Here is a 15,576-nt window from a genome sequence, read left to right as displayed (position 1 = left end):
TGGCCTGATAACATGCACAGAAGTTGACACAAATGGGTTTGAATGGCTACTAAAGGCCCAGTCACACACAGCTGATTTTGTGACACGCCAGCGAGATCGCTGTGTGTGACATGGATCAGCGACCGGCCCCCCTGCCGGGTATCGCTGATCACGCTCCATCGTCCTGGGCCGTTTTTTGATCGCTGGTCTCCCACTGGCCAGCACGCATCACTGCGTGTGGCAGCGAGAGACCAGCGATGAGCGATGCTGGTTTCCAATGTAAACATCGGGTATTAAGAGCCGCACGGTTCTTGGATACCAGATGTTTACATTGGAAACCAGCTTGCTCGCTGGTCCTGATCGCTGGAGGGGCTGTCTATGTGACAGCTCACCAGCGATCAGCCTAACGATGTCCCAGCAATCCCATCCATGTCGGATCGTTGGTGGGACATCGTTATGTGTAACGGGGCCGTAAAGGTAACATCCTCACCTGTGAACTGTTTGCTTGTAATCAACTGTATATCTGACATGCAGCCACTCGCTACCAGTCATTGGGATGAGTGATGTTATCACTTCCTCTGCACCTTGACTGATAGCGTGCTTTACCTACTTATACTGAAGGGCATGCTGTGACTCAAGATGTAGGAGGAGGGATGACAGTATGCCATGTTGGGAGTGGGGGTTGATACAGCCTCTTGCACTGCCCTGATGAACGCATGTAGGTGGCTGCAGAGAATAAAACTTCATTTCTCCATGTAAACAGGTTTCCAGTAACACAGCAAAGTATTTACCCAGCGATTACCCCTATATGTGCAGGTAAATAGTGATTTTGGAGGTGACAAGTTCCCTTTAAACTGACCATAAACATGAGTTAGATGATAGCCGAATAGCTTTTGCTCACAAATCTTCCATATACATGACAAAACTTAAGGCAGAAAGTCCCACAAACAAGCAACAACTGAAGTCAGCTGCAGTGAAGGCCTGGCGAAGCATCAAAAAGGAGGAAACCTAGTGTTTGGTGACATCCATGGCTTCCGGACTTCAGGTAGTCATTGCTTGCAAAGGATTCTCTCCAAAGTATTAAACATGAACATTTTATTCATGGTAAAGTTAATTTGTCCAATTACTTTTGAGCCCCTGAAAAGAGGAGACTTTGTAGAAAAATGGTTGCAATTCCTGAACATTTCACAGGATATCTTTGTTCAACCTCTTTAATTAAACCTGAAAGTCTACGCTTCAATTGTTTAATTTTCAATAAAAAGTAGTGACGTGCAGAGCCCACATAACAATGATTTGGTCACTGTCCAAATATTTTTGGACCTAACTGTATATTGGCTGGTTCATGAATGCAACGTTAGCTGAATGCCCCCATTTATTACACTGAAAACTGCAACTTAAATGACAAGCACTTGATTTTACCTTTTGTGTCCCCCCTACTTACTCATAGATTGTAATCTTGGGAGCAGGGCCCTTGCTCCTCTTGGTATGTGTTGAACAATGTGTCACTCTGTAATGTCTTATCTTGTTTGTATAAATTTCCTCTGAATTGTAAAGTGCTGTGGAATATGTTGGCGCTATAGAAATACAAAGTATTATTATTGCTATATACATGTACATGGAGAATGTAGATTTCTCAATTGGAGGTATACAGTTAGCTGCTACCAATTATTCCACTTTATGGGCTTATTATGCATCTCTAGATTCTGCATTGGAAGGAGGCAGGCGTTTCTCGTGTTATATTGACGGCTGTGTGCCAGGTAACAGCATGCCTTACGTGAGACCAGCACGTCTCGTGCCCACTGTCCCGTTAATTAAAATAAGATATTTGCACAAAACCTGCTGGCTGTGCTCCTGAGACATAGCTGCTGCCATTGCAGAGTCACCTTCCCATGCAGCAGTGAAAACTCATGTAGAGTCAAACATGAAATATCAGATTTCCTTGTCAATGCCACCATGAATCTCCTTGGAAATATATCTGACTCAAAAATAGATCTACTGTATATAAAAAAAAAGGAGGCGATTAAAAGTTAGGACCTTTTGGGGAATCGTTTATTATGAATCCTCCATTATCTTAACCTCCCATTCCAGTTTCTTAGAATTTTCTCATGCTGCACCAGTTCACTGGAATGTTCTACCCCAGATAATTCCCACAATCCACAGATTTAAGTGTGCCCTCAAAACATATCTTTATAGTCAGGGCTATCACATCAGCTCACTAATCAAATTGCTTTCTACACTCCCTTCCTACATTTTCCTCAGAATCTGGTCCTTTCCATCATCTGTTCCTTCACCCTTCATCATGCACCTTGTATCTGGACATATATAGATACTGGTGCAGCTCTTAATACCTTTATTTATTAAAATGATGGCCGGTCCATACAGGATAAGCACTTCTTATCTTTTGTGTCATCCCTACGGCCTCCTAGATTGCAAGTTCTTATAAGTAGGGCCCGGATGAACCATGTGTTATTCAGTAACGTCTGATCTTCTTTGTACCTTCTGAATTAATTGTAAAACGCTGCTGCATCACCTTATAACAGACGTTATTACTATTATTGCGGTAATAATACCAGACAGGTATACAAGGATAAAAGTCATATATTCTTTAAAAAAAAAAAAAAAAGCCCCCAACATACATGAATTGCAGGATTTTTCACCTTTTATATCGCGGAGTTGTAAAAATAACCAAAATGATTCTGTTCCCAAGACAACCAGCACATATAACAATACCACATCATCTAAAAGAGGCTCCTCCAGTAAACTGGGTGATCTCTCCTGACAAGTGGTAGCTCCTAGTTGTTCTCTGCTGTAGGTCACTAGCCATGGGATCAAAGACAAGTTATTTTCAGCTGTCCTTAAAGGAGCCTCTCTGATCCCAAGATGGAAATAGAGCAGCTTTTATCTGCAGAGTAGAATCTATTTCTACGGTATATGTCTGGTTGTATTTTATCACTGAGAACTATTAGACACTGTGTACCCAATTCAGGCCTACTGGAGGCACGAGGGAAGTAGGATTAGGCTAGAATCCTAGGCAAATGTAAAGAGGACCAATCACTTAGTAAAAAAGTTGAGTTAAATACCTTGTGAAAATCCCCAAGTTCACCTGATTCTGTCACTTATTTTCCTTTTTATGCAGCATCATTGCATTGCAGAGAAATTCGCATTTGTTGCTTGAAGTCTCTGTTTGTAATCCAACCAGACATTTGTTCAGAGTCTTCTATTTAGGCTGGGGGTCACGGGAGCGCCATGCCGGGGAGCCATGACGCAAGCAGGAAGGCGGCATCACAAGAAGATGGGAGGCGCCGGACCCGGACCCATGACACCCATTGGACTGGACTGCCCCACCCCCAGGTGAGTATAATAAAACTTTTTTTTTTTTCAGGTCGCATCAGGGGCTTATCTACAGCATTATAGAATGCTGTAGATAAGCCCTGAAAAGCAGTGGCCATATCTTATATCAGCCAAAAGTGCTGACAGGTTCCCTTTAATGGAGAAGAGATGTGCATGCTCACTGTCTATGAAACTGCTAGAAAAAGCCAAGTACAGAGCGCCACTATTTCCTGTATTTGAATAAAGATAGGGCTCCCATTTAGAAAGAGTCCCTCTTTTACATAAATTTAACTGGGAACATATTATTTATTTTTATCTCCTGCACTCTGCTCACTTTACAGATTGCTAAAGGGGAAGAATGAACTAAGGTAGTCGTGTATTATGCACTTTGCTCCTATTGCAGGCAGAGCAGTGAGGAGACAATCTGTAGTCAGCTGTCTACATAACCTATTCATAGTTCTGTGGAGTAAAGGGGGTTTTACACATAGCGATATCGCTAGCAATATCGCTATAACTTGTGACGCTATAGCGATATCGCTATGTGTGATACTTACCTACGACCGGCTCCCCCGCTGCTTATCGCTGATCGCGCGAGAATGTCCGGCTCCATTTCTCGTCGGGCGCTTCCTGCTGTGACGACGAGCGACGCGTGGAGGCAGGCGGGAGGACGCCAGGATCGCTGTGTGTGAAAGGTGAGTATCGTGCGCTGCGTCGCTGCTGCATCGCTGTGAGATCTGCCTGTGTGACAGCTCACTAGCAATCATTTAGCGATGCACAAGCGATCCTGACCGGGTCGGATCGCTGGTCAGATCGCTGGTGCATCGCTAAATGTAAAAGGGCCTTAACCCCTTAATGTCCAATGACGGACACAGTCCGTCATCAGACATCTCCCCTGCTTTGATGAGGGCTCCGGCGGTGAGCCCGCATCAAAGCCGGGACATGTCAGCTGTTATGAACAGCTGACATGTGCCCGCAATAGGCGCGAGCGGAATCGCCGTCTGCCCGCGCCTATTAACTAGTTAAATGCCGCTGTCAAAGCTGACAGCGTGCATTTAAATAGCATTTCCGGCCGCTGGGCCGGAAATGACGTCACCGCCGACCCCCGTCACGTGATCGGGGGTCGGCGTCATGTTGCCTGGACAACCAGAGGTCTCTATGAGACCTCTATGGTTGTTCCAGGCATATGGCTTTCAGCGCCACCCGGTGGTCGGCGCTGAAAGCACAGCAGTAAATCTGCCACATATGGGCGATCTGCTCATCGCCCATATGTAGCAGAGCCGATCGGGTTGCGCAAGCTTCTAGCCTCCTATGGAGGCTATTGAAGCATGCCAAAAGTAAAAAAAAAAAAAATGTTTAAAAATAAAAAAAAATTAAAAAAACCTAAAAGTTCAAATCACCCCCCTTTTCGCCTCAATCAAAATAAAACAGTAAAAAAAAAAATCCCACATACACATATTAGGTATCGCCGCGTTCAGAATCGCCTGATCAATAAAAAAAAAGCATTAACCCGATCGCTAAACGGCGTAGCGAGAAAAAAATTAAAAACGCCAGAATTACATTTTTTTGGTCACCAAGACATTGCATTAAAATGCAATAACGGGCGATCAAAAGAACGTATCTGCACAAAAGTGGTATCATTAAAAATGTCAGTCCGGCACGGAAAAAATAAGCCCTCACCCGACCCCAGATCATGAAAAATGGAGACGCTACGGGTCTCGGAAAATTGCGCAAATTTTTTTTTTTTTTTTTTTTAAGCAAACTTTGTAATTTTTTTTCACCACTTAGATAAAAGAGGACATAGATATGTTTGGTGTCTATGAACTCGTAATGACCTGGAGAATCATAATGGCAGGTGAGATTTAGCATCTAGTGAACCTAACAAAAAAGCCAAGCAAAAAACAAGTGTGGGATTGCACTTTTTTTGCAATTTCACCGCACTTGGAATTTTTTTCCCGTTTTCGAGTACACGATATGGTAAAACCAATGATGTCATTTAAAAGTACAACTCGTCCCGCAAAAAATAAGCCCTCACACGGCCATATAAACGGAAAAATAAAAAAGTTATGGCTCTGGAAAGAAGGGGAGGGAAAAATGAAAATGTAAAACCAAAAATACCCCTGGTCATTAAGGGGTTAAGAGAGAAAATCAGAGGACCTGGAAAGAAGACAACACTGGCAGAGCAAATATGCAGATGGTGGTTATAAGAGAAGGAAAGAATTGCTTCTAGTTTTCAACCTGTCTATTTAAATGAAAGGAGTTCTACTTTTCCCACTATGTACACGCACAGGTTAAAGGGAATCGGTCAGCAGGTTTTTGCTATTTAATCAGAGCAGCAGCATGATATAGGGGCAGAGAGCCTGATTACAGGGATGTGTCACTTGCTCAGCAGTTTTTATCAGCAAGAGATTACTGCTACTGGACTAGGTGTCACATGCAGACCAGTCCAGCTAATCTGTGTAACCCCGCCCCCACCACTGATTGGCAGCTTGCTGGCAATGCACAGTGCACACAGGAAATTATATAGCGCTCAGCATTCTAACCACTGCTACATCTATATCAGAGAAAACAGGGATTTAGCAGTCCAGTAAGTGACGCCTAACTTTAGTCAGGCGCTCTGCCCCTACATCAAGCAGCTCTCTGATTCCATTGCAAAAACCTGCTGAAAAATTCCTTTTAACACGCAACCATTCATTACCAGAATAACCTCAAAAAGCTTAAAGGGGTTATCCAGGACTATTTAATTTTTACAATACCTACCTAAGAACAGTCCGGCTGTTGCTAACTACCTGCCTGTTGTGCCCAGCACTGATCTCTGTTGGCACTGAGGGGTCACAGACCACTTCTGCTGGTGATTCAGTGGCTTCTGCTGACGTCACGTCAACAGAGCAGCTTTTCCTGTTCCGCTCTGATGACGGGGAGTGACTGCCAATATCATGCAGATTGACAGCTGGCTTCTGGCTGCTTAACTGCGTGGAGACGGCTGTCAATAAGCATTACGATGGCAGTCACGTCTCATCCACGGAGGAGTCCAGAAGAGGAAGAAGAGCTCTGCTGACATTGAGCAGTTGAATCATCGGAAGGAGAGGTCAGTGACCACTCTGTGCCAGTGCCGGGTAGAACAGGCAGGCAGTTTGCAACTACCTGCATTTTTTTTTTTTTTACCAAGGGCTTAAAAACTAAGTCCTAGATAAACCTTTTAAGCAATCTGTGGAAGTACTGAAAATCCACACCCTGTATGCTCACTGTTCATGACTTGTCACACCGCCAAACCCCGTCAATACAGGCAATGATCAATAAGGGTGGGGTCACATGACTCCTAGTATTAAGTATTGACCACTGCAGCCAGATGTTACACTGTATAACCTGGCTTTGGAAACCTGTCCACAAAAGATTTTAGGAAATTCTACGTGTTCTTAATAAAGTGTTTCTGGATGACTTCTAATAGTTCAATTTTAACTTGGACATGCTGTACTAAATAGACAACCCCAGTAAGCTCCACATTCAAGGGATCGTCAACCTTTGTAGAAACAAATACTGTAAGTGTAATTCTAGACAAGACTTCTAAGAAACAGCTGGTGAATGTCAGATGATATTTTGGAACTGTGATATGCATTCTCTTTGCACTAAGCCTGATGAAAAGTCTTCTCCCTACACACGTGTAATGAACTGGTTACGGATTCATGTTGGTTCAGGCAGTATAAATCATGAGACTAGTTTCTATTAAATCATAAGCCTGGTAGCCGAAGATTTTGGTGTTAAAGAAAAACTCAGCTGGTAATCTACAATAAAACAAGTATACGGTGCACTTCCACCTGCCGGTGAGAGGCGTTAACCACCCGCAGATCCACAACATGTTTGCCGATCGGTGACGTTTAATATTTAGCCAGGCAGGCGGTGCTTCACATGGGCACAGCATGGTCAGTAATAGATCATTCACTGGGCAGAGGCTTAAGGCCCCTTTACATTTAGCGATGCACCAGCGATCCCGACAACCATACGACCCGGTCAGGATCGCTGGTGCATCGCTAAGTGGTCGCTAGTGAGCTGCCACACAGGCAGATCTCACAGCGATGTAGCGACGCAGCAGCGGTCGTTACTTACCTTTCAGACGCGGCGATCCTGACGTCCTCCCACCCGCGTCCACGCGTCGCTCGTCGGCGCCAGCAAGAAGCGCCCGACGAGAAATGGAGCTGCGCGATCAGCGACAGACAGCGGGGGAGCCGGGCGGAGGCAAGTATCACACATAGCGATATCGCTAGCGGTATCGCTGCTGCGTCACAAAATCGGTGACGCTTTAGCGATATCGCTGTGTGTAAAGGCCCCTTAACACTTGATAGTAGGAACGAAAATCTGCAGCAACGCTGCAACAAAAGCGCGTGCCTGAGATTTTTATATTTGCAGTATGGCTTCAAATACACAGGGAGAAAAATCTCAGATCTTTTTGAAACCCTAATCACAGATATTGAACTCTACTTTGGATTCTTAGTGCAATCTGAATCCACAGAAAAAAAACACAACAAATTTACAATGCCTTTCTAAAGCAAGAAACACGACAAACTAAAAATGTAGCTTTCATGATAAATTGAGAAGAAAACGTAAAACTGTCAATATTTTAGTAAAAGCTCCATGCATCACATTAAAAAGAAATAAAAAAAGGAATAAATCGTTATCAGGGAGGATATTGATAAAGATACAAAAGTTGGTGCATGCTCATTGTCATTAATAACTTCAGAAAGATGGGAATAACCCTAAGCTTTCCATGGACAAGTTGGGAAAAACTGCTTCTAGATCCCATTCGCCAGAAGTTCCGAAAACAGCCGACACCACCTACACTACACTGTATATGTAACTCAAAAGAAATGAATGGGAGTCACAGACACAAAGTAATCTGGATTCCTCCCACATTCCATAGACAGACTGATAGGGAATTTAGATTGTGAGTCCCATTGGGGACAGCGATGATAATGTGTGTAACGCGCTGCGGAATAAGATAGCGCTATATAAAAATAAAGATTAATAAAGATTATTTAATATGGTCAGTGACGCCGTTTCCACAACTCAAGAGTTACACAAACAGAAGAACATGGATGTACGCGGCGGTTTTTATAACCTGTAAAGCAGAGTTAGTTACCAGAGACATCCCGCTAAAAGCAGCAGACCACATTGCTGCTACAGAAACCATCAGTTGGGGGATCCCAGGGCTGAACGGAGTCTCTCTCTGCCTGGTGTCTCAATTTCAATGTATTTGTATCCTCAGGGCGCTGATATATTTCAATATAATACTTGGACCCCAGGGGGCAGTCAGCTCCCTGCTCCACCAATCAGCTGATGCAACCAAGTGTCAGCTGAGCAGGCGCGATCCCTCGCTCGCGCCTGCAGTTTAGAGCATCAGTCGACATGCTGTACAGACCGGAACAGTACACCTGGGGAACGGGGCTATCTGAGGTTTATATTGTCAGTACTGGTGTGGGAGGAGGGGACTGAAACTGTGTGGGGGGCTATGGGAGACAACATACTGAAAGTTTTGGGGGCCATCATACTGTGCAACTGAGGTTGTGGGGATAATCATATCATACAGGGGTTGTGGGGTCATCATACTGCGTGATGGGTGAGTGCTGTGGGGGCCATCATACTGTGTGGGAGGTTAGGACGGGAATTATACCATGGTTGGGGAGATCACACTGTGCCTGGGTGTAAAGACATCATGCTGTGTGCGGGGACTGTGCAGGCATCATACTGTGTGTGAGGACTCAGGGGAATCATATTGTATTGGGGGTTACAGTGGTCATCATTTATGTGGAGAAACTGGTGACATCACACTGCATTGTGGTCACTGTGAGGGCAGCATGCTGTGCATGTGGGGGTACCGTTGGGGATTATACTGTGGGGGGTTGAACTTTTGGAAGCAGTATACTCCATGGTGACCATGAAAGGGGCATTGTACTAGTGGGTGAGAATGGGGGGCAGCAATATAAATATGTCTTTCTCACTGTCTATAAAGGCCTCTTTGAGACTGCATCTATGTGCTGAGACCCCATTTACTTCACTGAATATATTTTGGAGGGGCAGAGATGAAGGGAGGGGGGATCCCATTAGGGCTTTTGTTAAGGGGTCCCATGATTTCTATTTCTATGTACGCCCCTGGGAATAACCCTTTAATTATGTTGGCTGTTGAAATTTACAACTGACGATATCCAACATGTAAAAGCAACTTCTGCCTTTCCTGCTGAAATCAGGGAGCAAATTTGTCTTTTTTGGCCATCTAAGAATCCGTGGTGAATAGACAACTTTACTCGATATCAGCAAAAGATAAGAAGAGCAAAACATTTACAAAGTTGCACAAACCTGGTGTAAACACTGTGAAATGTTGCTCAAGGGCAGAAACATTGAGTGGATGGACGGCAGCTCCGGGTGACCTGACGTGTGCTATGCTAACCCTGGGTCATCTACAGCTGGCTATTTTGGAACTCGAGGTTGTGTTTGTTTTCTAACCATGATTCCCCTAGAGACCAAGTGTTCCTAAAAATCTGCTCCGATTTAACCCCACACTATGGTCCTAGCTGTGTCAGGCTTGCTTCATAAAGAGACTTTGCAAAAACATAATAATATGGACAATAGGGACACTCTCAATGAAAAATATGCCCAGAAAAAAAAATACATACGGTATACTGTATATTATATGTATATACACCTAATGCGACTACAGTCTCTACAATCTATTACGACATTACACATTCTGGTTACACGGTTTAATTCCTCAGATGCCTTCAGATGGTTCCGTATTATAGTAGTCGCTGCGCCATTGGTGGCGGCACAGCACCGCATATAGGGGTAATTATATCACGGTTCTGACAGGACCGTTTCAGGCACAGGTTCACTAATGGATGCACGGGTGGAGACTCGCTTCCAGCATTGGTGTCCTGGAATAACCTTTATTTAGTTGGCTGGTAAGGTACAGTAACGACATATACTGAACTTTTCAGAAGGATCTGGCAGCAAATCCCATACCATAACAATGCTGCTAGAAAAACCTAAATCCACAGCATACAGAGGCTTTGTGGACACAGTGTTATGTGAGTCGTGGGTGTGAAGGGTGTAATTCACACTGTGCCAAGACAAGGAGCTCAAGCAGAGAGAAAAAAATGGCCACATATTCTGTCCCTGGTGTAATGTTCTGACTTCTACTACCCTTTCAGCAAAAGTAAAAACCAGCAGTATATTTAGACTATAACAATAATAATAACCTTTCTTCATATAGAGGCGACATATACTGCCATGTTACAGTCAGATAAAGCAATACAGTCTATGCCGACTACTATTTTATAGCTGTGTTCTATAAATATACTCTAATGGTATTATTATATTTCTGCACTGCACCACTCCTTACCTCTGCTACATGTACAGCTATGCTTTATATCTGACCCACATGGTCTGTACAGCTACCAACATGGACTATGTACTGTGCTTCTATCTGCACTTCATATAGGGCAGTGATGGCGAACCTTTTAGGCTGTGTGCACACGATGCAGATTTCCAGCGGATCAGCAGCTGATTTTTCCGCGCAGAAACGTTGCATATCCGCATTGTGATGTACAGTAGCATTTAAATCAATGAAAAAAAAGAAAACGCTGTGCAGACACTGCGGATTTTTCCGCGCAGTTTTCTTGTGGTACAAAATCTGCAGCATGTCACTTCTTTTGTGCGGTTTTCCACCTCCCCAGTCTCCAAATCCGCAGTGGAAAACCGCACAAAAACCGCTAGAAAACCGCATTAAAAATGGAAGAAATCCGCAGGAAAAATGCAGGTCATTTGACCTGCGGATTTCTTTAATTCTGCACGGAAACATCCGCAGGGCAAAAAAGTACATGTGCACTCAGCCTTAGAGACCGATTGCCCAAACTGCAATCTAAAACCCAATTATTTATCGCAAAGTGCTAACACGGCAATTTACCTGAATACTGAGGTTTTAGATTAGAAAAACAACTCCTACATTAGAGCTCTACAGCAAGGAGCTTGTAAGCGCTGCACTCCAAGCCTAAGATACTAGCCACTGATTGCAGTGGAGGTCTGTTCTTGAGAATGGAGAGGATTTTTAGTCAAAATTAAAATTGCCACATATGATGTTCAGATCAGGGGACTGTGAGATCACTCCTACAGCCCATCAGTGACACAGTGATATCACTCCTACAGCCCATCGGTGGCACAGCGATATCACTCCTACAGCCCATCGGTGGCACAGCGATATCACTCCTACAGCCCATCGGTGGCACAGCGATATCACTCCTACAGCCCATCGGTGGCACAGCGATATCACTCCTACAGCCCATCGGTGGCACAGCGATATCACTCCTACAGCCTATCGGTGACAGTGATATCACTCCTACAGCCCATCGGTGGCACAGTGATATCACTCCTACAGCCCATCGGTGACAGTGATATCACTCCTACAGCCCATCGGTGGCAGTGATATCACTCCTACAGCCCATCGGTGGCAGTGATATCACTCCTACAGCCCATCGGTGACAGTGATATCACTCCTACAGCCCATCGGTGGCAGTGATATCACTCCTACAGCCCATCGGTGACAGTGATATCACTCCTACAGCCCATCGGTGGCACAGTGATATCACTCCTACAGCCCATCGGTGGCACAGTGATATCACTCCTACAGCCCATCGGTGACAGTGATATCACTCCTACAGCTCATCGGTGACAGTGATATCACTCCTATAGCTCATCGGTGGCAGTGATATCACTCCTACAGCCCATCGGTGGCAGTGATATCACTCCTACAGCTCATCGGTGACAGTGATATCACTCCTACAGCTCATCGGTGGCAGTGATATCACTCCTACAGCCCATCGGTGGCAGTGATATCACTCCTACAGCCCATCGGTGGGAGTGATATCACTCCTACAGCCCATCGGTGGGAGTGACATCACTCCTACAGCCCATCGGTGGCAGTGATATCACTCCTACAGCCCATCGGTGACAGTGATATCACTCCTACAGCCCATCGGTGACAGTGATATCACTCCTACAGCCCATCGGTGGCAGTGATATCACTCCTACAGCTCATCGGTGACAGTGATATCACTCCTATAGCTCATCGGTGGCAGTGATATCACTCCTACAGCCCATCGGTGGCAGTGATATCACTCCTACAGCCCATCGGTGGCAGTGATATCACTCCTACAGCCCATCGGTGACAGTGATATCACTCCTACAGCCCATCGGTGGCAGTGATATCACTCCTACAGCTCATCGGTGACAGTGATATCACTCCTATAGCTCATCGGTGGCAGTGATATCACTCCTACAGCCCATCGGTGGCAGTGATATCACTCCTACAGCCCATCGGTGGCAGTGATATCACTCCTACAGCTCATCGGTGACAGTGATATCACTCCTACAGCTCATCGGTGACAGTGATATCACTCCTACAGCTCATCGGTGACAGTGATATCACTCCTACAGCTCATCGGTGACAGTGATATCACTCCTACAGCCCATCGGTGGCAGTGATATCACTCCTACAGCTCATCGGTGGCAGTGATATCACTCCTACAGCTCATCGGTGGCAGTGATATCACTCCTACAGCTCATCGGTGGCAGTGATATCACTCCTACAGCTCATCGGTGGCAGTGATATCACTCCTACAGCTCATCGGTGGCAGTGATATCACTCCTACAGCCCATCGGTGGCAGTGATATCACTCCTACAGCCCATCGGTGGCAGTGATATCACTCCTACAGCTCATCGGTGACAGTGATATCACTCCTACAGCTCATCGGTGACAGTGATATCACTCCTACAGCTCATCGGTGACAGTGATATCACTCCTACAGCCCATCGGTGGCAGTGATATCACTCCTACAGCTCATCGGTGGCAGTGATATCACTCCTACAGCTCATCGGTGGCAGTGATATCACTCCTACAGCTCATCGGTGACAGTGATATCACTCCTACAGCCCATCGGTGGCAGTGATATCACTCCTACAGCTCATCGGTGACAGTGATATCACTCCTACAGCTCATCGGTGACAGTGATATCACTCCTACAGCTCATCGGTGGCAGTGATATCACTCCTACAGCCCATCGGTGGCAGTGATATCACTCCTACAGCTCATCGGTGGCAGTGATATCACTCCTACAGCCCATCGGTGGCAGTGATATCACTCCTACAGCTCATCGGTGACAGTGATATCACTCCTACAGCCCATCGGTGACAGTGATATCACTCCTACAGCCCATCGGTGGCAGTGATATCACTCCTACAGCTCATCGGTGGCAGTGATATCACTCCTACAGCTCATCGGTGACAGTGATATCACTCCTACAGCCCATCGGTGGCAGTGATATCACTCCTACAGCTCATCGGTGACAGTGATATCACTCCTACAGCCCATCGGTGACAGTGATATCACTCCTACAGCTCATCGGTGGCAGTGAGTAAAGGGTGTGGTAATACTGTGAGCCCCCCAGCATGTCCTACCTGGTGGCACAGGATGGTCTGCTGCACGAGCCTGGCATAGCCATCCAGCCGGACTCCGGAGTTGCTCCTGCTCCTCATGGTGCCTGGCACAGGGCTCTGCCAGGCGGCTGTGCACGGGGGCAGCTGTCGGGGGCCTGGTGTCCTCTCCGCTGGGCCCTGCGCCCATTCATTCAGTGACAGCAGGAGGCAGCTGGCGACCTTGAGCCAAAATAAACAGAGCAGTCAGTGAGGCCTGGGGAGCGGCGGCCGATCTGTCCCCAGCCACACACAGGGTCACTGCTGGAGCAGCCCGGGCATCCTGTGCCGGGCACCAGCCTCCTGCATGCCCCGGGCAGGACCACCATCGCGCACTCGCTCCATACATCACAGTCTATAGAGGGCAGGTACAGTGCGCGGCCATTCCCCTGGGACCCATCCCTGGACATCATGCAGTAACCTGCCCCCCACACCTGTCTGCTACACATGCATCCATCCGTGCAGCAGCCGCAGATCACCTGTCATGGCTCAGACCTGCAGAGACCCGTGTCTTCCTGGTGCCAGGCTCTATGGCCGCTGCAGACAATGCATTATGCTCACAAGCTCACAGCCCATTTGCATTAGATATGTTTCCACCATTGGACGTCAGGGGGCAGTAGGGAAGCCATAGAAGTAGTTTACGTCTATTGGCCACACGGGGGCAACCGAGGACAATAACACGTAGGTTGACGGCGACGCCGCTGTCCTAGAAGACATGGAGGCGATAGGCGCCATGACACCGCCGGGCTGTGTCCTGTCTGGAGTAGCTCGGTAGGGAGAACACTTGCTGTGTATGCGCCCAGAAGACGGGAGACATGGTAACCACGTCTGAACTCTGGAGAGAAATGCAATAGATAAGTGTTAGGAGGCACAGACCTGCTAACAAAGCCTGTCCGTGCGCCAGAGAGTATGCGCCCTCTATCGGCCGGGGGGAGGATTCCCGCAATCATTTACATCAAAGTCTAGTGGAAACTATTGTCCCAGCTCCACACACACAGACAATGGTGGAGAAATGATAAGCGCTGCATGAAAATGAACGTAGGAGCCAAGGTTTGCGACTTTTCTTCGGCAGAAAACTTAAGGGGGTTTTACACATAGCAATATCGCTAACAATCTGAAGAACAGTGACATTTAGACAAGGTATAAATATTACATGTAAATGACTGTGGCAGATCCACTTAACTGTATGTCTTTCCTGGGGATTCGGAGTTGAGCCCGCTTGACACACGGCAGATACCAGTTGTGCTATAAGGGGGTTTTATACATAGCGATATCACTAAAGCATCACCGATTTGGTGACGCTATAGCGATATCGCTATATGTGATCCTTACCTCCGACCGGCTCCCCCGCTGTCTGTCGCTGATCGCGCAGCTCCATTTCTCGTCGGGCGTTGCCTGCTGGGCTTCCTGTGGCGCTGGCGAGCGTCGTGTGGAGGCGGGCGGGAGGACGTCCTCATCGCCACGTCTGAAAGGTAAGTAACGACCGCTAGACCGCTGCTGCATCGCTGTGAGATCTGCCTGTTTGGCAGCTCACTAGCAACCACTTAGCGATGCACCAGTGATCCTGACCGGGTTGTATCGTTGTCGGGATCATTGGTGCATCGCTAAATGTAAAGGGGCCTTTAGTTACTTAAACGAAAACGATCAGGGCCGGACTGGTCATCTAGCAATTCTGGCAAATGCCAGAAGGGCCTGTCTGGCTGTGGGCCGCCTTGTCTGCTACGTTGTTAACAGAATCGGTGTTCTCAAGACAC

The 15,576-nt window shown here is 46.6% G+C and overlaps 1 protein-coding gene across 4 annotated transcripts in view; it reads right to left on the bottom strand.

Moving 5' to 3' along the window:
- PHKA2 (phosphorylase kinase regulatory subunit alpha 2) overlaps positions 1-14,651 on the bottom strand; it is a 124,394-nt gene extending 109,743 nt beyond the window's left edge. Inside the window, exons 1-2 of one of the 4 annotated variants that reach the window (XM_073565883.1) lie at positions 14,302-14,651; positions 13,808-14,005 (exon numbers count right to left, since the gene is read on the bottom strand). In XM_073565883.1, the coding sequence (XP_073421984.1) occupies positions 13,808-13,885 (78 nt within the window). In that variant the 5' untranslated portion in view covers positions 13,886-14,005; positions 14,302-14,651. The remainder of the gene's footprint in view (positions 1-13,807; positions 14,006-14,301) is intronic. The other 3 variants (XM_073565884.1, XM_073565885.1, XM_073565886.1) reach the window with 3 other exon arrangements.
- Positions 14,652-15,576: the final 925 nt, after the last annotated feature.

This window comes from Dendrobates tinctorius, unplaced genomic scaffold (assembly GCF_039654945.1).
Source record: "Dendrobates tinctorius isolate UK_male_01 unplaced genomic scaffold, ASM3965494v1 ptg000016l, whole genome shotgun sequence".
NCBI classification, from domain to species: Eukaryota; Metazoa; Chordata; class Amphibia; order Anura; family Dendrobatidae; genus Dendrobates; species Dendrobates tinctorius.
The sequence above is the reverse complement of the archived record's forward strand: the minus strand, read 5'-3'. Positions and strand labels throughout refer to the sequence as shown.